General features: G+C 49.4%; 1 protein-coding gene across 4 annotated transcripts in view; it reads left to right on the top strand.

The window, feature by feature from the left end:
* Positions 1-20,700, top strand: part of ints10 (integrator complex subunit 10) — a 93,798-nt gene that overhangs the window by 37,901 nt on the left and 35,197 nt on the right. For all 4 annotated transcript variants that reach the window (XM_072495653.1, XM_072495651.1, XM_072495652.1 and 1 more), the window contains exons 9-10: positions 1,653-1,789; positions 11,863-12,016. In XM_072495653.1, coding sequence (XP_072351754.1) covers positions 1,653-1,789; positions 11,863-12,016 — 291 coding nt within the window. The remainder of the gene's footprint in view (positions 1-1,652; positions 1,790-11,862; positions 12,017-20,700) is intronic.

Here is a 20,700-nt window from a genome sequence, read left to right as displayed (position 1 = left end):
TAGGGTCACCTGGACTCGCAACGTTAGCTCTTTTCTCTCCCTACATATGCTGCCAGACCTGCTGAGATTGTCCAGCATTTTCTCTTTGGTTTCAGATTCCAGCATCCGCAGTAATTTGCTTTTATTTGGGTAGCCAGGAAGCGAGTTACTCTCTGCAGAATTCCCAACCTCTTGTCATATTATTTACATGGCTGGTTCAGTTAGGTTTCTGCTCAGTGATAGACCCAGGTAGTTGATAGTGGGGGGATTCCGAGGTTGTCAGCCCAAGCCTAAATGTTGTCCAGGTCTTGCTGAATATGGACAGGACTGCTTCAGCGTCTGAGGAGTCACGAATGGTACTGAACATTTTGCAATCATCAACGGACATCCCCACTTCTGACATTATAATGGTGGAATGATCATTAAAGCAGCTGAAGGCGGTGGGTCTAGGATACTGCAGTGAGAAACTCCTGTAGTGATGTCCTGAGGCAGTAATGATTGGTTTCCCAATAGCCACAAGCATCTTCCTTTGTGTTGACTCCAAACAGTGCAGTGTTACTCCTGATTCGCATTGACCAGTTTTGCTAGGGCTCCTTGACCCAACACTCCGTCAAATGCAATTTGTTGTCAAGGGCAGTCACTCTCACCTCATCTGGGGAATTCAGTTCTTTTGTCCATGTTTGGTTAGAGGCTGTAATACGGCCGTGAGTTGAGTGGCCATGGCAGAATCCAAACTGAGCATATTTGAAGTTGGATTTGTTTATTGTGTTTTTGACATTTATCCTGTGTCACACCATGTAAAATAATCTAAATTCTACATCCGTACTGCTGTGCAGGCTGAAGTTGTTAGTGATGTTCAATCCAGAAAACTATATGTTGATAAATTTTTCACCTGTATTAACCAATTACACCATCCCTTTCTGCTTACAAAGCCTACACTACTTCTGTTCAGATTGTTGTATGATTAGCAATTTAAAAAAAATTATTTTTTGTTTGATTAGAGAAATCTAGAGGAGTAAATCTGAACAATAAGTTGAACCAACACTGAGAATTGCCATGTTGATTTGAATGCTGACTCTCTCTGAGCAGTGTACCAATCATTGCCCTGTAGGTTCACAGTGTTATGTGGCTTGGTTAATGTTAATGATCTGTATCCAAAGAGTGCTGGCTTTTAATTTCCATATGTTTAACAGAGCATATCTTACTCAATATATTCTGTGAAGGAAACAAATAGTAATGCTGTCCCCCATAAAATAGCACCCGTTCTTGAGATGTGGGCTCTGTTGGCAAGTTTAGCATTTGTGCATCCGTAATTGTCCTTGGGAAGGTAGTGAGCAACCACCCTCTTGCGCTGCTGCAATCAGCATGATAAAGTTACTCCCACAGTGCTGCTCAGGGAGTTCCAGGTTTTTGATCCGGCGATGATGAAAGAATAGTGATATAATACAAATTAGGATGGGATGTGACTTGGAGGGGAGCTTGCAGATTGTGGTGTTCCCATGCACATGCTGCCCTTTTCCTTCTAGGCGATAGTGGTTGCTGGTTTGAGACGTGCTGGTGAAGAAACCTTGCTGAGTTGCTGCAGTAAACTTTGTAATGGAGATATGTTTTTGCTAATGCTGATGCTGTTTTATGCATATTGATTTAACAGCTCAAAATAATTTTCCTTTTAGCATCTAGCCCTTCCAGCAACCAAGTTCCTCTTATTTTGTTGGATGACTTGTCAAATATCTATGGTGATGTGGATATCGATAGGGGTAAACATATTCATAAAAGACGGAAACTTGGAGAAGGGAGGGAAAAAACACTGGTGAGTAATCTGTATCTCCTGAATTTTTCATTATTTTTGGAAAGTTACTCTTTTGCCTCCTGTAAATGGCCAGCTGTCAGACCTTTTGTAATTGTTCATGATGACATCATCTGCAACCATGGGTCAGCTTCCCGATGTATATTAATGACATCCAACTGTTCCCCTCCAATCTCTCCCGACACCACAACTGCCTCTTAAGTTATTAGAGTGTTTAGTTGATATCCAATCTTGGTTGAGCTGCAATTCCTTGCAGGTGAGCCCTGGGGTGACCGCTGTCGTTGGCACCTGCTGCCAACTCTGCGCCCTCGTCGCCTAGTCCATTCCCCTCCCAGGCATTGTCTCAGGCTTAGCCTAATTGTTTACATTTTCAGAGTCCTATTGGTCTCGAACTGAGCTCCAACCCATATCATCTCCATCACAGAGAATGTCTCCAGAGCTGTGGGAGTTGCAGCCAACAGGCTATCGGAGAGGAGATCACAGAGGGGTCCACATGTGCAAAGCTTGGACATCGCAAATGTGGGGAAAAAGGACACCCCGGCCTCAAACAACATGGGACAACCAGCCCAATTACATGGCGATCTTGCAAAATCCAGGATAGTTGGTCTCCCTGATCCTCATGCCTCTGAGACCTTCCTTATAACTTACCCTTTTGATCAAGCTATTCGTTACCCCGTCTGTTTTATTTATCTTGAGGCTCCATTCTTGTGTGATTATTTCTTGTGAAGCCCACTTTAAAGGCAATGTATAAATGCAAGTTTTTATTGTAATCATTGCACAGACGCAAGCACTTATCTTTTACTCCTGTCACAAATTTGTTACTGATTCCATCCTCTTCTCTTACTATTGTTTCACATTTAACAAAACTGTTCACAACTTTTCTATCATCTTTGATGCTGATCTCAGTTTCTGACCCCACACCCTCTCCATCACAAAGATTGTCTGGCTCTACCTCCATGACCACAACCATCCTGTCCCTTGCTCAGCTCATCTGCTGAAACTCTCCTCTGGACCTTTGCTATCTCCAGACTTGAATATTCTTTCTGCAGTTTCCTGTTAGCCAATCTTCTATCCGTGTCAATATATTACGCCTATACCATGAATTTTTATTTTCTGCAATAACCTATTGGTGTGGCACCTTATCAAATGCCTTCTACAAATTACAGTACATCCACCGGTTTCCCTTTATCCACAGCAAATGTTACTTCAAAGAGCTCCAATAACTTGGTTAAACATTATTTCCCACTCACAACTGTGACACTGCCTGATTACCTTGAATTTATCTAAGTGCCCGGCTATAACTTACTTAAAAATAGCTTCTAATGTTTTCCTGATGACCGATGTTAAGCTAACTGACCTGTAGTTTCCTGCTTTCTGCCTCCTTCCCTTTTTGAATAAAGGAGTTGCATTTGCTATTTCCCAATCTAACTAAACCATTCCTGAATCTAGGGTAGTTTGGAAAATTGAAACCAACACATCAACCATGTCACTAGCCACTTTCTTTGAGGCCCGAGTATGAAGCCCATTAGGGCCTGGGGGCCTGTCAGCCTGCAGTTCCAACAATTTGCTCAGTACCATTTCCCCGGTGATTATAATTTCATAAGAGTTCCTCCCGCTCTTCCAATTCTGATTTCCAGCTCTTTCCGAGATGCTTCTTGTATCCTCTGCAGTGAAGACCAATGTAAAATACCTGTTCCAATTCCTCTGCCATCTCCTTCTTTTCCATTATTAATTCCCCAGGCTTGCTCTCTATAGGACCAATGCTCACTTTAACTCTTTCCTTATTTAAATACCTATAGAAGCTCTTACTATCTGGTTTTATATTTTTAAATAGCTTTCTCTTGTACTATAATTTTTCCCTCCTATTGATACTTTAATCTTTCTTTGGTGTTATTTATTTTCTGTTCAATCTTCCGATCTGCTGCCCATTTAATCTTTCTTTGGTGTTATTTATTTTCTGTTCAGTCTTCCAATCTGCTGCCCATTTTAAAGTTTTATGCTATCTTTAACTATTTTAGTTTACCATGGATGATGAGCCCTTCTCTTGGAATTTTTTTGCTGGTTAGAATGTGTGTATTCTGAAGTATCCCTTTCAGTGTCTGCCACTGCATCTCTATTGACCTAGCCATGAACCTAAATTGCCAGTTCACTTTAGCTAGCTCTGTTTTGTGCCCTCATAATTGCCCTCATTTAAGATTTTGTTTAAATGTTCATGGGATGTGGGCGTCACTGGCTGGCCTGCTGGCTGCCAATACCTAATTGCCCTTGAGGGGGCAGTTAAGAGTCAACCACATTGCTGTGGGTCTGGAGTCACATGTAGGCCAGACCGGGTAAGGATGGCAGATTTCCTTCCCTAAAGGATATTAGTGAACCAGATGGGTTTTTACGACAATCGACAATGATTTCATGGTCATCATCAGACTTTTTAATTCCAGATTTTTATTGAATTCAAAGTTCAATATCTGCAGTGGCATGATTCGAACCGGGTCCCCAGAGCCGGGTTTCCGGTTTCTAGTCCAGTGACAATACCACTACGCCATCTTGTCTCCATTAAAAATGCTAGTTTTGGACCCACTTCCCTCAAACTGATTATAAAATGCAAGCATATTATGATCGCTACTACTTGTAGATAGATGCCTTCACAATGAGATAATTCATTAAACCAGTTGTTGCACAATACCAGGTCTAGTATAGCCTGCTCCCTGGTTGGCTCCAGAATGTACTGTTCTAAGATAATATCCCAAAAGTATTCCATCAACTCCTCATCTAGTCTTCCTTTGTCCATCTGATTTTTCCAGGTTATACATAGTTTAAAATCCTTGAGTATCGCCGTATCTTTCTGACAAGCTCCCGTTATTTCTTCTTTTATACTTCTTCCTACCCTGTTGGTACTCTTAGGTAACCTGTACACCACTCCCACAAGTGGCTTCTTGCTTTATCATTCCTCATCTCTACCCAAATTACTTCTACATTCTGTTTCCTTAACTTGGGTCATCCCTCTCTGCTGTGCTAATACCACGGATAATTAACTGAGCAGCCCCTCCATCTTTTCCTAGCTTTGTGTCTTCCTACATGTCATGTGCGCATCAATATTCAGATTACAATTTGTGTCATCCTGCAGTCATGTCTCTGTGATGGTTATCAGATCATGCTTATTTATTTCTATTTGAGCTATAAGCTCATCTGTTTTGTTTCAAATGCGACAAACATTCAGATACAGAGTCTTTTGTCCTTTTATTATTTTTGTAACGTTGCCTCTAATATGCTTTTTTAAAAAGTCCATTTATGGGATGTATGCGTCGTTGCCTAACCCAGCATTTATTGCCCATCCCTGATTGTCCTTGGGCCTTCTTGAACTGCTGCAGTAAATGTGGTGTAGACACACCCACAGTGCTGTTAGGGAGCGAATTCCAGGATTTTTACCTAGCGACAGTGAAGGAACGGCAATATATTTCCAGGTCCGGATGGTGAGTGACTTGGAGGGGAACTTCCGGGTGATGGTGTTCCACTGCAGGATAATTGCAGCAGTGCACTGCAAGAACTGACCACGGTTCCTTAGATAGCACCTTCCAAAACCACAACTAGTACCATCTAGAAGAACATCTGCTGACTATGTTCTTCCAGATGGTACTAGTTGTGGTTTTGGAAGGTGCTATCTAAGGAGCCGTGGTCAGCTCTTGCAGTGCACTGCTGCAACTATCCTTCGCTGGTGAAGGGAGTGACTGTTTGTGGAAAGGGGTGTCAATCAAGCGGTCTGCTTTGTCCTGGACAGTGTTGAACTTCTTGAGTGTTACTGGAGATGCACTCATCCAGGCAGATGGAGCGTATTCCAACACACTCCTGACTTGTACTTTGTGGGGAGTCAGGAGGTGAGGTACTCACCACATGACCTGCTCTTGTAGCTATAGTATGTTTGTGGCTGGTCCAGATGAGTTTCAGGTCAATGGTAACCCCTAGGATGTTGATAATGGAGGATTCAGTGATGGTAATTACATTGGATGTCATGGGCGATGGTTTGATTCTCTCGTTGTAGAGAATCATTGTCCACCATATGTGGCGTGAATGTTACTCGCCACTTGTCAGCCCAAGCCTGGATATTGTCCCGGCCTTACTACATTTTGGACATGGACTGTTGCAGTATCTGAGGAGTTGGGAATAGTGCTGAACATTGTGCAATCATCAGCGGACATCCCCACTTCGACCTTGTGCTGGAAGGAATGTCAATAATGAAGCAGCTGTAGTTTTTCTGCCTTGGTATCTACTCGCCTCTGGAATTCAGCACTTTAGTAAACATAGAACATCGCAGTACAGTCCCTTCGGCCCTCGATGTTGCGCCGACCTGTGAAACCACTCTAAAGCCCATCTACACGATTCCCTTATCGTCCATATGTCTATCCACTGACCATTTGAATGCCCTTAGTGTTGGCGAGTCCACTAGTGTTGCAGGCAGGGCATTCCACGCCCTTGCTACTCTCTGAGTAAAGACCCTACCTCTGACATCTGTCTTGTATCTATCTCCTCTCAATTTAAAGGCGTGTCCCCTCATGCTAGACATCACCATCCGAGCTAGACATCACCATCCGAGGAAAAAGGCTCTCACTGTCCACCCTATCCAATCCTCTGATCATCTTGTATGCCTCAATTAAGTCACCTCTTAACCTTCTTCTTCTTTAACGAAAACAGCCTCAAGTCCCTCAGTCTTTCCTCGTAAGATCTTCCCTCCATACCAGGCAACATTCTGGTAAATCTCCTCTGCACCCTTTCCAATGCTTCCACATCCTTCCTATAATACGGCGACCAGAATTGCACGCAATACTCCAAATGCGGCCGCACCAGAGTGTTGTATAGCTGCAACATGACCTCATGGCTCCGAAACTCAATCCCTCTACCAATAAAAGCTAACACACCGTACGCCTTCTTAACAACCCCCTCAACCTGGGTGGCAACTTTCAGGGATCTATGTACATGGACACCGAGATCTCTCTGCTCATCCACACTGCCAAGAATCTTACCATTAGCCCAGTACTTAGTCTTCCTGTTATTCCTTCCAAAATGAATCACCTCACACTTTTCTGCATTAAACTCCATTTGCCACCTCTCAGCCCAGCGCTGCAGCTTATCTATGTCCCTCTGTAACTTGTAACATCCTTCCGCACTGTCCACAACTCCACCGACTTTAGTTTCATCTGCAAATCTACTCGCCCATCCTTCTACGCCCTCCTCCAGGTCATTTATATAAATGACAAACAGATCCTTGTGGTACACCACTAGTAACTGGACTCCAGTCTGAACATTTCCCATCAACCACCACCCTTTGTCTTCTTCCAGCTGGCCAATTTCTGATCCAAACTGCTAAATCACCCTGAATCACATGCCTCTGTATTTTCTGCAGTAGCCTACCGTGGGGAACCTTATCAAACGCTTTACTGAAATCCATATACACCACATCAACTGCTTTACCCTCATCCACCTGCTTGGTCACCTTCTCAAAGAACTCTATAAGGTTTGTGAGGCACGACCTACCCTTCACAAAACTGTTGACTATCTCTAATCAAATTATTCCTTTCCGGATGATTATACATCCGATCTCTTATAAACCCTTCCAAGATTTTACCCACAACAGAAGTAAGGCTCACTGGTCTATAGTTACCGGGGTTGTCTCTACTCCCCTTCTTGAACAAGGGGACAACATTTGCTATCCTCCAGTCTTCTGGCACTATTCCTGTAGACAAAGATGACTTAAAGATCAAAGCCAAAGGCTCAGCAATCTCCTCCCTAGCTTCCCAGAGAATCCTAGGATAAATCCCATCCGGCCCAGGGGACTTATTTATTTTCACACTTTCCAGAATTGCTAACACTTCCTCATGAACCTCAAGCCCTTCTAGCCTAGTAGCCTGAATCTCGGTATTCTCCTCGACAACATTGTCTTTTTCCTCTGTGAATACTGACGAAAAATATTCATTTAGCATCTCTCCTATCTCCTCGGACTCCAAGCACAACTTCCCACTACTGTCCTTGACTGGCCCTACTCTTACCCTAGTCATTTGTTTATTCTTGACATATCTATAGAAAGCTTTAGGGTTATCCTTGATCCCACCTGCCAAAGACTTCTCATGTCCCCTCCTGGCTCTTCTTAGCTCTCTCTTTAGGTCCTTCCTAGCTAACTTGTAACTCTCGAGCGCCCGTACTGAACCTTCGTGTCTCATCTTCACATAAGCCTCCTTCTTCCTCTTGACAAGTGTTTCGACTGCTTTAGTAAACCACGGTTCCCTTGCTCGACCACTTCCTCCCTGCCTGACAGGTACATACTTATCAAGGACACGCAGTAGCTGTTCCTTGAACAAGCTCCACATTTCCATTGTGCCCATCCCCTGCAGTTTTGCTCTCCATCCGATGCATCCTACGTCTTGCCTCATCGCATCATAATTGCCTTTCCCCCAGATATAACTCTTGCCCTGCGGTATATACCTATCCCTTTCCATCACTAAAGTAAACTTAATCGAGTTGTGGTCACTATCACCAAAATGCTCACCTACCTCCAAATCTAACACCTGGCCTGGTTCATTACCCAGTACCAAATCCAATATGGCCTCGCCTCTCGTTGGCCTATCTACATACTGTGTCAGGAAACCCTCCTGCACACATTGGACAAAAACAGGCCCATCTAAAGTACCTTAACTATAGCGTTTCCAGTCAATATTTGGAAAGTTGAAGTCCCCCATAACAACTGCCCTGTTGCTTTCGCTCCTATCCAGAATCATATTTGTAATCCTTTCCTCTACATCTCTGGAACTTTTCAAGAGGCCTATAGAAAACCCCAAACAGGGTGACCTCTCCTTTCCTGTTTCTAACATCAGCCCGTACTACCTCAGTAGACGCGTCCTCATCAAACGTCCTTTCTGCCACCGTAATACTGTCCTTGACTAACAATGCCACCCCTCCCCCTCTTTTACCACCTTCCCTGAGCTTACTGAAATATCTAAACCCTGGCACCTGCAACAACCATTCCTGTCCCTGTTCTATCCATGTCTCTGAAATGGCCACAACATCGAAGTTCCAGGTACCAACCCATGCCGTAAGTTCACCCACCTTATTCCGGATGCTCCTGGCATTGAAGAAGGCACACTTTAAACCACCTTCCTGCCTGCTGATACACTCCTGCAACTTTGAAACCTTACTCATGACCTCACTACTCGCCACCTCCTGTATACTGGAGCTACAATTCAGGTTCCCAAGCCCCTGCTGAACTAGTTTAAACCCTCCCGGAGAGCATTAGCAAATTTCCCCCCCCCCCCCCCCCAGGATATTGGTACCCCTCTGGTCCAGGTGTAGACCATCCTGTTTGTAGAGGTCCCACCGACCCAGAATGAGCCCCAATTATCCAGAAATCTGAAACCCTCCCTCCTGCAACATCCCTGTAGCCACGTGTTCAACTCCTCTCTCTCCCTATTCCTCGTCTCGCTATCACGTGGCACAGGTAACAACCCAGAGATAATGGGTGAAATTCTGCCGAAACGGCGCGATGTCCGCCGACTGGCGCCCAAAACGGCGCCAATCAGACGGGCATCGCGCCGCCCCAAAGGTGCGGAATGCTCCGCATCTTTGGGGGCCGAGCCCCAACATTGAGGGGCTAGGCCGACGCCGGAGGAATTTCCGCCCCGCCAGCTGGCGGAAACGGCCTTTGTTGCCCCGCCAGCTGGCGCGGAAATGACATCCCCGGGCGGCGCATGCGCGGGAGCGTCAGCGGCCGCTGACAGTTTCCCACGCATGCGCAGTGGAGGGAGTCCCTTCCGCCTCTGCCATCGTGGAGACTGTGGCGGAGGCGGAAGGGAAAGAGTGCCCCCACGGCACCGGCCCGCCCGCGGATCGGTGGGCCCCGATCGCGGGCCAGGCCACCGTGGGGGCACCCCCCCGGGGCCAGATCGCCCCGCCCCCCCCCCCCCCCCCCCCAGGACCCCGGAGCCTGCCCACGCCGCCTTGTCCCGCTGTTCAGAAGGTGGTTTAATCCACGCCGGCGGGACAGGCAATTTATCGGCGGGACTTCGGTCCATCCGGGCCGGAGAATCGAGCGGGGGGGCCCGCCAACCGGCGCGGCCCGATTCCCGCCCCCGCCGAATATCCGGTGCCGGAGACTTCGGCGACCGGCGGGGGCGGGATTCACGCCAGCCCCCTGCGATTCTCCAACCCGGCGGGGGGTCGGAGAATGACGCCCCTTAACTCTGTTTGTCCTAGATCGAAGTTTCCACCCTAGCTCCCTGAATTCCTGCCTTACATCCCTATCCCTACCTATGTAACCATGTTAACCATGTTTTAACCAAAGTTGTAATGAGGTCAGGAGCAGAGTGAACCTGGTGTAACGGAAACTGAGCATCAATGAGCAGGTTATTGCTAAGTAAATACTACTTGACAGCACTGTTGGTGACCCCTTCCTGCACTTTACAACGATCGACGATAGTCTGATAGGGCAGTAATTGGTTGGTTGGATTTGTCCTGTTCTTTGTGTACAGGACATACCTGGGCAAATTGTCGGGTAGATGCCAGTGTTGCAGCTGTACTGGAACAGCTTGGCTAGGGGTGCGGCAAGTTCTAGATCACAGGTTTTCAGCACTATTGCCAGAATATTATCAGGGTTCAGAGCCGTTGCAGTATCCAATTCATTCAGCCATTTATTGATATCATGTGAGTAAGTCCCCCCACCAAGTTCCTCTCCAACTCTGGGATGGTGTACTGAACCCTGTCAATGGGCAGGCAGCACCGTCTTCTGGACTCTCGCTCTTTACTGCAGAAAACCGTGTCAATTCCCCTCACTATAGTATCGCCTACCACCACTACATTCCTTTTTGCTCCATCGCTTGAATGGCATCCTGCACCACGGTGCCACTGCCAGTCAGCTCATCCACCCTGCAACCTCCACTTTCATCCAAAGAACCTCAAGCCTGTCGGACAATGGAAAAGACTGAGGCTCCTGCGCCCGTGCCCTCTGGATCCCCTTACCTGCCTCATTCACAGTCATGTCCCTGTCCCTGACCACTGATCAAATCGGAGAACCCTATTCTAAGGGTTGTGAGTGCCTCATGGTGCAAAGTATCCAGGTAGCTTTCTCCCTTCTGCCTGCAGTTCAGCCTCCGGCTCGGTGATTTTGACCTGAAGGCCCTCGAGCTGCAGATGTGTTTGTCCTAGATCATAATGGCAGCCAGTTTCCCTCCTTTGTCAAATCACCCCCCCACATATAAGATATACTTGCGTTGGAGGCGACACAGCAAAATTCACTAAACCGATCCTGGGATGAGGGGCTTTCCTATGGTGAGAGGCTGAGCAAATTAGATCTATTTTCACTGGGGTTTTGAGGAATGGAAGGTACAGGATTCTGAAGGAACTTGATAGGGTAGGCGCTGCACCATTTTTTCTGCTGGTTGGGGAATCTAAGACCTGTGGCAGCAGTCTCCAGGTAAGAGATTGTAAATCTTTGGAATTCCCTGCTCCAGAGGGTTGAGGATGCTCCATCATTGAATATATTTAAGGCAACTGGGATAGACAGATTTTTGGTCTCTCGGGGAATCAAGAGATTATAGGCAACAGGCAGGAAAGCGGACTTGAAATCCACGATCAGCCATGATATTGAATGGCAGAGCAGGCTTGAAGGACCATATGGTCACGTCCTTCTCTTCTTCTGTTCTTTCCCCCAACCTCTCATTTTTACCTTTGTGAAGCATCTCAGATTAGTTTTATCCATTAAACACACAGTAGAGATGCACTTTGTATTCTTGTGTTTGTCTCAGTGAGCAGAATCGGTGAACCTTGCGGGAACATGTATTCTCCGCCCTCGTGCCGGCCACGATTTCGGCGCGAGGGTGCGGAGAATCCAGCCCTTTGTCTTTCATGGTTGAATTGTCGGGGAATGTTCATTGTCGAAGCTCACATGAGGAACAACCATTGTGCAAGGTACAAGAGACCATCAAAGCAGTCAACTTATCCAGAAGAGGGTAAATTGATCGAAAGAGTAACTCATAAAGCAATTTTAATTGCTTAACATTTAAATTTGAAAGAAGTTAACTTTATTTCACTTTATGTTTTAGAGTTCAGACGATGAAGAATGTTCTGGAAAAGGGCGTAGCCGTCACATTATTGTCAATAAGATTGAGCTGCCAAACTCAATTGATGTACTTGAGAAATTTAAGCTTGCAAGAGAAAGTTGGGAGTTGCTTCATTCTCAAGAGGCTTTGGAAAAAGGTAGGACTGATCCCATCTTATAATGGATTTTTATTTTCGAAAATATTTTATTGAAGCATTTGTAATTTTCACAGTTTACAGTTTAACACTTTAACATTCCTTAAACAACCGCGCAGGCCGACACACGCAAAAACCTAAAAACAATGTCCCCTACTAACCCCCCCTACTGCTGACGTTCAATTTTCCTTGAAGGCTATGAACGGCTGCCACCTCCGGGCGGACCCCTGAATTGATTCTCCCAAGGCGAACTTAATCTTTTCCAGCCTGAGAAACCCGCCATGTCGCTGACCCATGCTCCTGACTTTGGGGGTCTCTCTATCCCAGCAAAATCTGTCTCCGGGCCACCAAGGAGAAGAAGGCCAGAACATAGGCCTTCCTCCTCTCTCCCCCCCCCCCCCCCCCCCCCCCCCGGGCCCCTGGATCTTCCAATACCCCAAATATTGCCAATTCTGGACTCGGAGTCACCTTCCCTTCCAGGACCTCTGACATGATGTCCACAAATCCCTGCCAGAATCCCCTCCACTTCGGACACGCCCAGAACATATGTACATGATCCGCCGGGCTTCCCCCACAGCGTCCGCACCTTTCTTCCACTTCCTCAAAAGACTTGCTCATCCGGGTTACCGTCATGTGGGCCCTATGAACCACCTTGAACTGGATCAGGCTAAGTCTGGCACAAGACGAGGATGAATTAAACTCTTCAAAGCCTTTTCCCATAATTCGATTTCCAACTCTCCTCCCAGCTCTTCTTCCCACTTCCTCTTCACCTCCCCGATAGGACTCCTTCCCACTCCATCAACTCCTTATATATCGCCGAGACCCTCCCCTCCCCACCTCCTGTTTTTGACATCACTTTATCCTGTTGTCCCCTCGGGGAGGCGAGGAAAGCCTGGAACCTGCCTCCGGACAAAGTCCCGTACTTGCAGGTGCCGAAACCCGTTCCCACCCGGCAACTCAAACTTCTCCTCTAATGCCACCAGGCTCGGGAAACCCTCCTGAATGAAATCCCCAAATCTCTCAATCCTTGCCCGCTGCCACCTCCTAAAGCCCCATCCAGCCCACCGGAACAAAACGATGATTGTCACAGATCGGCGACCACACTGGCGCCCCAATCTCATGTGCTGTCTCCATTGTCCCCACACCCTCAGGGCTGCCATTACCACTGGGCTTGTGGTGTACCGAGCCGGCAAAAACGGCAGGGGCGCCGTCAATAAAGCCTCCAAACTCTTATCCTAATCCTTACAGGATGCCCAACTTCTTCTCGTGTCTCCATAATTCCAGCCCCCCCCCCCACCCCCCCACCCCCAGGCCAACCATTGGCCATTGCCAGGGGCTCTATGGGCCAGGGCAAACAGTAGTGGGGAGAGCGGGTACCCCTGTCTGGTCCCCCTAGAGACTAAAATATTCCGACCGGACCCGGTTGGTTCTTGCATTCGCCACCGGAGCTTGGTATAGCAACCGGACCCAATCCACAAATCGCTGCCCAAACCCAAACCTGCCTAAAATATCCCATAGGTACTTCCACTCCACCACGTCAAAGGCCTTTTCCGCATCCATAACTGCTACCACCTCAACCTCGCGCTCCTCCGCTGGCATCATTATAACATTCAGAAGCCGTCTAATGTTGGATGTCAGGTGCCTGCTCTTCACAAATCCCGTCTGGTCCTCCCCAATTACCTCCAGGACACAATCCTCTATACATGTGGCAAAGATCTTCGCCAGCAATTTAGCGTCTACGTTCAAAAGGGAAATCGGCCTGTACGATCCACAGCTCTCCAGGTCTTTGTCCCACTTCAAAATGAGAGAGATCGATGCCTGCGATAGCGTTGGGGGGGGAGCACTCCCAACTCCTTAGACTGGTTAAAGGCCTTAACCAGGACTGGCCCCAGTAACCGAGAGAACTTTTTATAAAACTCCACTGGGTATCCATCAGGTCCCGGGGCATTACCCGATTGCATCGCCCCCAACCCGTCTATCACCTGAGCCCAATTGGGCCCCCCAGGCATTCCACCAGCTCCTCATTGACCTTCGGGAACTCTAGCCTCTCCAACAATTGCTTCATACCCTCCTCCCCGGCTGGGAGTTCTGATTCATAGAGTCGACTATAGAATTCACGAAACCCATAATTTATCGCCCCCGGGTCCACCACTACCTTCCCCCTCATCTCCTTTACTTTCCCAATTTCTCTCGCTGCCTCCTGCTTCCTCAGTTGATGTGCTAACATCCTACTGGCTTTCTCCCCATATTCGTATATTGCCTCTTTCACTCTCCTCAACTGCCCTTCTGCCTTACCTGTGGAAAGGAGCCCAAATTCCATTTGGAGTCTCTGACGCTCCTTGAGGAGTTCCTCATCTGGAGACTCCGCATATCTCCTGTCCACCTGTAAGATTTCACCTACCAGCCTGTCCAACTCCGCCCGTTCAGTCTTCACCCTGTGGGCCCGAATCGAAATAAATTCCCCTCTGATAACTGCCTTCAATGCTTCCCAAACTACCCCCGCTGCGGTCTCTCCCGTGTTATTGCTCTTTATGTACCCCCGAATGGCCTCCCTCACCTCAAATCTCATCCTCTGCTAACAGCCCTACATCTAACCTCCACTTGGACGCTGGGTCTTTCCTGTGCTTACCTGTAGGTCTATCCAGTATGGAGCGTGGTCCGACACCACGACTGATGAATACTCCGTGTCCTCCACCCCCGCTAACAGCGTTTTGTCAAGTACGAAAAGTCTATCCTGGAATATACCTTGTGCACATGGGAGTAGAATGAATGCTTCTTGGCCTCCCAAATCGCCATGGATCCAACCCCCCATGCGCTCCATAAACCCCTGCAGTTCTTTCGTCATTGCTGATACTTTTCCTGACCTGGAACTCGACCGGTCTAGTCTCAGATCCAGAACTGTATTAAAATTCCCCCACATCATCCCAGTTTGGGGCGTATATATTGACCAACGCCACTGCCATTCCCTCCAGCTTCCCACTAACCATAATATATCTATCCCCCGGGTCTGCCTCTATCTTCCCAACCTCGAATGCCACCTTTTTATTAACTAAGATTGCCACCCCCCTTGTTTCAAAGTCCAATCCCAAATGGAACACCTGTCAGACCCATCCCTTCTTCAGTCTAAATTAGTCTCCCAGCTTTTTAAAAAAATATATATTTTATTAAAGTTTTCAAACAATTTTTCCACCTGACAAATCAACATGAAAGATAACACAATAACTAATAAGTAACATTATTTAAATAAAATAGTGAACTAACAAAGTAACAAAAAATAGTGCTCTCCCTCCACCCCAACCAGAACAAAACAGGTTGCCCCCCCCCCCCCCCCCCCCTCTGGGCTGCTGCTGACTATCTATTTTCTCTTAATGTTCCGCGAGATAGTCAAGGAACGGTTGCCACCGCCTGGAGAACCCCTGAACCGATCCTCTCAACGCAAACTTCATCCGTTCCAGTTTTATGAACCCTGCCATATTGTTTATCCAGGCCTCCACGCCGGGGGGTTTCGCTTCCTTCCACATGAGTAAGATCCTTCGCCGGGCTACCAGGGACACAAAGGCCAGAATATCGGCCTCTTTCGCCTCCTGTACTCCCGGCTCCTCCGCTACCCCAAATATAGCTAACCCCCAACCTGGCTTGACCTGGACCTTCACCACCTTTTGAAATCACTCTTGCCACTCCCCTCCAGTACTCATCCAGTGCCGGACACGACCAAAACGTATGTGTGTGGTTCGCCGGGCTTCCCAAGCACCTCCCGTACCTGTCCTCCACCCCGAAGCACCTGCTCAGCCTCGCTCCCGTCATGTGTGCTCTGTGTAGAACCTTGAATTGTATCAGGCTAAGCCTGGCACACGAGGAAGAGGCATTTACCCTACTTGGGGCATCAGCCCACAGACCCTCCTCCATCTCCTCCCCCAGCTCTTCTTCCCATTTTCCTTTCAGCTCCTCTACCAGCGCCTCCCCCTCGTCTCTCATCTCCTGATATATTTCTGACACTTTGCCCTCCCCGACCCATACCCCCGAAATCACTCTATCCTGGATCCCCTGTGTCAGGAGCAGCGGAAATTCCCTCACCTGTTGCCTCGTAAACGCCCTCACTTGCATGTATCTAAAGATATTCCCTGGGGGCAACTCATACTTTTCCTCCAGCGCTCACAGGCTCGCAAACGTCCCGTCAATAAACAAGTCTCTCAATCTCCTAATTCCTGCCCGATGCCAGCTCTGGAACCCTCCGTCCATCCTTCCTGGGACAAACCTATGGTTGTTCCTGATCGGGGACCACACCGAGGCACCCGTCACACCCCTATGTCGCCTCTATTGCCCCCAGATCCTTAAGGTTGCCGCCACCACTGGGTTCGTGGTGTACCTTTTCGGGGAGAGCGGTAGCGGCGCATCACCAGCGCCTCTAGGCTCGTTCCTTTACAGGACGCCATCTCCAGCCTCTTCCACGCCGCCCCCTCTCCCTCCCTCATCCACTTGCGAACCATCGCCACATTAGCGGCCCAGTAATAATCGTCCAGATTCGGCAACGCCAGTCCCCCTCTGTCCCTGCTGCGCTGCAGGAACCCCCTCCTTACCCTCGGGGTCTTCCCTGCCCACACGAAACTCATAACACTCCTATCTATTTTCTCAAAAAAGGCCTTCGTGATCAAAATGGGGAGACATTGAAACACAAGGAAACCTTGGGAGGACCATCATCTTGACTGCCTGCACTCTGCCCGCCAGTGAGAGCGGCAGCATATCCCACCTCTTGAAATCCTCCTCCATCTGCTCCACCAGCCGCGTCAGATTGAGTTTGTGTAAAGTTCCCCAGCTCCTGGCTACCTGAATCCCCAAATATCGGAAGCTCCTTTCTGCTCTCCTTAACGGCAGGCCGCCTATCCCTCTTTCCTGATCCCCGGGGTGTACTACGAAAAGCTCACTCTTCCCCATATTAAGCCTGTATCCCGAAAATCTCCAAACTTCCTCAATATCTGCATAACCTCTGTCATCCCCTCCACAGGATCCGCCACATACAGCAGTAGGTCATCTGCGTAGAGTGCCACTCGATGTTCCTCTCCCCCTCTAACACCCCCCCCTCCATTTCCTAGAGTCTCTCAACGCTATGGCCAGTGGTTCAATTGCCAGCGTGAACAGTAATGGGGACAGAGGGAGACACCCCTGCCTTGTTCCCCTATGTAACCGAAAATACTCCGATCTCTGCCGATTTGTGACTACACTTGCCACTGGGGCCCCATAGAGGAGTTTAACCCAACTGACAAACCCCTCCCCGAACCCAAACCTCCTCCGCACCTCCCATAAATACTCCCACTCTACCCTATCAAATGCCTTCTCTGCATCCATCGCTGCCACTATCTCCGCCTCCCCCTCCGCTGGGGGCATCATTATCACCCCCCAACAGCCATCGCACGTTAACATTCAATTGTCTCCCCTTTACAAACCCTGTCTGGTCTTCATGCACCACCCACTGGACACAATCCTCGATCCTCATCGCTAGCACTTTTGCCAGCAACTTGGCGTCTACATTCGGGAGCGAGATAGGCCTACATGACCCGCATTGCAGCGGATCTTTATCTCGCTTCAGGATTAATGATATCGTCGCCTCCGACTTTGTCGGGGGTAGAGTCCCCCCTTCTCTGGCCTCGTTAAAGGTTCTCTCCAGCAGCGGGGCCAACAAGTCCACATACTTCCTATAAAATTCCACCGGGAACCCATCTGGTCCCGGGGCCTTCCCTGCCTGCATGTTCCCCAGTCCTTTAGTCACCTCGTCCACCCCGATTGGCGCCCTCAGACCTGCCACCTCCTGCTCCTCCACCTTCAGGAACCTTAGTTGGTCCAAAAACTGTTGCATCCCCTCTTTTCCCTCTGGGGGTTGGACCTATATAGCCTCTCATAAAAGGTCTTAAACACCTCATTTATCTTCCCTGCACTCCGCACCGTAGTTCCCGTTTCATCCCTAACTCCCCCAATTTCCCTCGCCGCTATCCTCTTACGAAGCTGGTGGGCTTGCCTTTTTCCCATATTCGTATCTCATCCCCTGTGCCTTCCTCCACTGTGCCTCTTCCTTCCCTGTGGTCAGCAGGTCAAACTCCGTCTGACGTCTTCGCCTCTCCCTATATAGTCCTTCGTCCGGGGCCTCCGCATATCTTTTATCCACACACAAAATCTCCCCCACTAATCTCTCCCTTTCTTTGCAATCTTTTTTCTCCTTGTAAGCCCTAATGGAGATCAACTCTCCCCTAACCACCGCCTTCAGCGCTTCCCATACTACCCCCACCTGGACCTCACCATCATCATTGGCCTCCAGGTACCTTTCAATACATCCCCGCACCCTTCCACAGCCTCCCTCATCCGCCAAACGTCCCACATCCAGTCGCCAGAGTGGGTGCTGTTCCCTCTCCTCTCCTGGTTCCAGATCCACCCAGTGCGGGGCATGGTCTGAAACGGCTATGGCCGAGTACTCCGTTCCTGCCACCCTCAATCAGTGCCCTATTCAAAACAAAGAAATCTATCCGGGAGTATACCTTATGAACATGGGAGAAAAAGGAAAACTCTTTGGCCAACGGCCTAGCAAATCTCCATGGATCCCCCCCCCCCCCCCCAATTACCAGGCTTCCTACCTCCAGGTCCGGGATACGTCCCAGCATCCGCTTCATAAATCCCGCATCATCCCAGTTCAGGGCATATACATTTACCAGCACGACCTCCATTCCCTGCAGTCTGCCACTCACCATCACATATCTACCACCGTTGTCCACTACAATGTTCCAAGCCTCGAACGACACCCGTTTCCCCACCAATATAGCCACCCCTCTATTTTTTGCGTTTTCGTGGAACACCTGTCCCACCCATCCTTTCCTTAACCTAACCTGATCCGCCACCTTCAGATATGTCTCCTGAAGCATGACCACGTCTGCCTTCAGTCCTTTTTAAGTGCGCGAACACTCGGGCCCTCTTAATCTGCCCGTTTAGGCCCCTCTCATTCCACGTGATCAGCCGGATTGGGGGGCTGCCTGCCCCCCCCCCCCCCCCCCCCCCCCCCCCCCCCAAAACCGACTAGCCATCACCTACTCTAGGCCAGTCCCACGTCCAGGTCCCACGCACCCACCCGTCCTCCAGGCGGCGCACTCCCGTCCCGACCACCTCTTCCCTTGCCAGCTCCCTCTCGCTCCCAGCAGCAGCAACCCAGTTGTCGTCCCCCCGCTAGATCCCCATCTAGCATGGTTACTCTCCCCCCCCCCCCCCCCCCCCTTTCCCCATAATGCTTCCGAAAGTCAGCTGACTCCAACTGACCCTGGCTTCCCCCGCTCTCTCCTTGACCCCCCCCCCCCCCCCCCCCCCCCCCCCCCCCCCCCCCCCCCCCCCCCCCCGGTGTGTGGAACTCTCATCCTCCTTGTGCCTATCTTCCCGCCATCATCTCCCTAGCGCAGGAAAAAACCCGCGCTTTCCTAGATCAGCCCCGCCCCCTATGGCGCAGCTCCCCCTACAGCCCCATTCCCATTCCCCATCCCCCACCTATGTTCCCTTTTCCACCGGCGCCCACATTTCTCAGTGTCCCCCCCGTCAAGGAGAGAAAAATCCCATCTATCATTCTGATACGGTGAACCTCCCATTCCCCAATTTACATTTCTATACATCAACATCGTCATCTCCCCCACGGCATCAGTCCCTCAGTTCTGGTCCAATTTCTCTTTTTGGATGAAGGTCCATGCCTCTTCCGACGTTTCAAAATAGTAGTGTCTATCTTGGTACGTGACCCACAATCGCGCCGGCTGCAGCATCCTAAACTTTACTTTCTTCTTGTGAAGCGCTGCCTTGGCCCGATTAAAACTCGCTCTCCTTCTTGCCACCTCCGCGCTCCAGTCCTGATACACTCGTATCACCGCATTCTCCCACCTGCTACTCCGTACCTTCTTGGCCCAGCTCAAAACAGCCTCTCTGTCGGTGAAGCGGTGAAATCTCACCACTATCGCCCTTGGTGGTTCTCCAGCCTTTGGTCTCCTCGCAAGGACCCGGTGAGCCCCTTCCACCTCCAAGTGGCCCGAGGGGGCCTCAGCTCCCATTAGCGAATGGAGCATCGTGTTCACATAAGCCCCAACGTCAGCTCCCTCCACTCCCTCGGGGAGACCCAGAATCCGGAGGTTCTTTCTCCTCGAGCTGTTCTCCAGGACTTCGAGTCTTTCGATACACCTTATGTAGCGCCTCGTGCTAGACCCAGAATCTCATCCTCGTTCTCAGCAGCCTTCGCCTTCACCCCACGGAGCTCTATCGCCTGGGCCTTTTGCGTTTCTTTTAGCCCTTCGATTTCCAACAACATCGGCGCCAGCACCTCCTTGAATTCCTCCACACACCGTCTAAGGAATTCCTGCTGATCCGGGCCACATGTCGTCTGGGCTCCATCCGTCGCCATCTTGCTTCTTCCTTCTCTTCTCTGCAGTCTCCCAGCTTCAAGTGCGTCTGTTGCAAGATGGTCACGTCTGCCTTCAGCTGTCTCAGGTGTGCGAACACGGGCTCTTTTGATCGGCCCATTCAGTAAATGAACATTCCACGTAACCAGCCTGGTCGGGGGGGGGGGACCCTCGCCCCGTCCTCTGTCGATCAGCCATGACCTTTACTAGGCCAGCCCTTGGCCCATGCCCCGCACCTCACCTAGCCCGCCCCTCGGCAGCTACTGTCATCTACTCGTC

Source organism: Scyliorhinus torazame, chromosome 3 (assembly GCF_047496885.1).
Source record: "Scyliorhinus torazame isolate Kashiwa2021f chromosome 3, sScyTor2.1, whole genome shotgun sequence".
Lineage (NCBI taxonomy): Eukaryota > Metazoa > Chordata > Chondrichthyes > Carcharhiniformes > Scyliorhinidae > Scyliorhinus > Scyliorhinus torazame.
The sequence above is the reverse complement of the archived record's forward strand: the minus strand, read 5'-3'. Positions and strand labels throughout refer to the sequence as shown.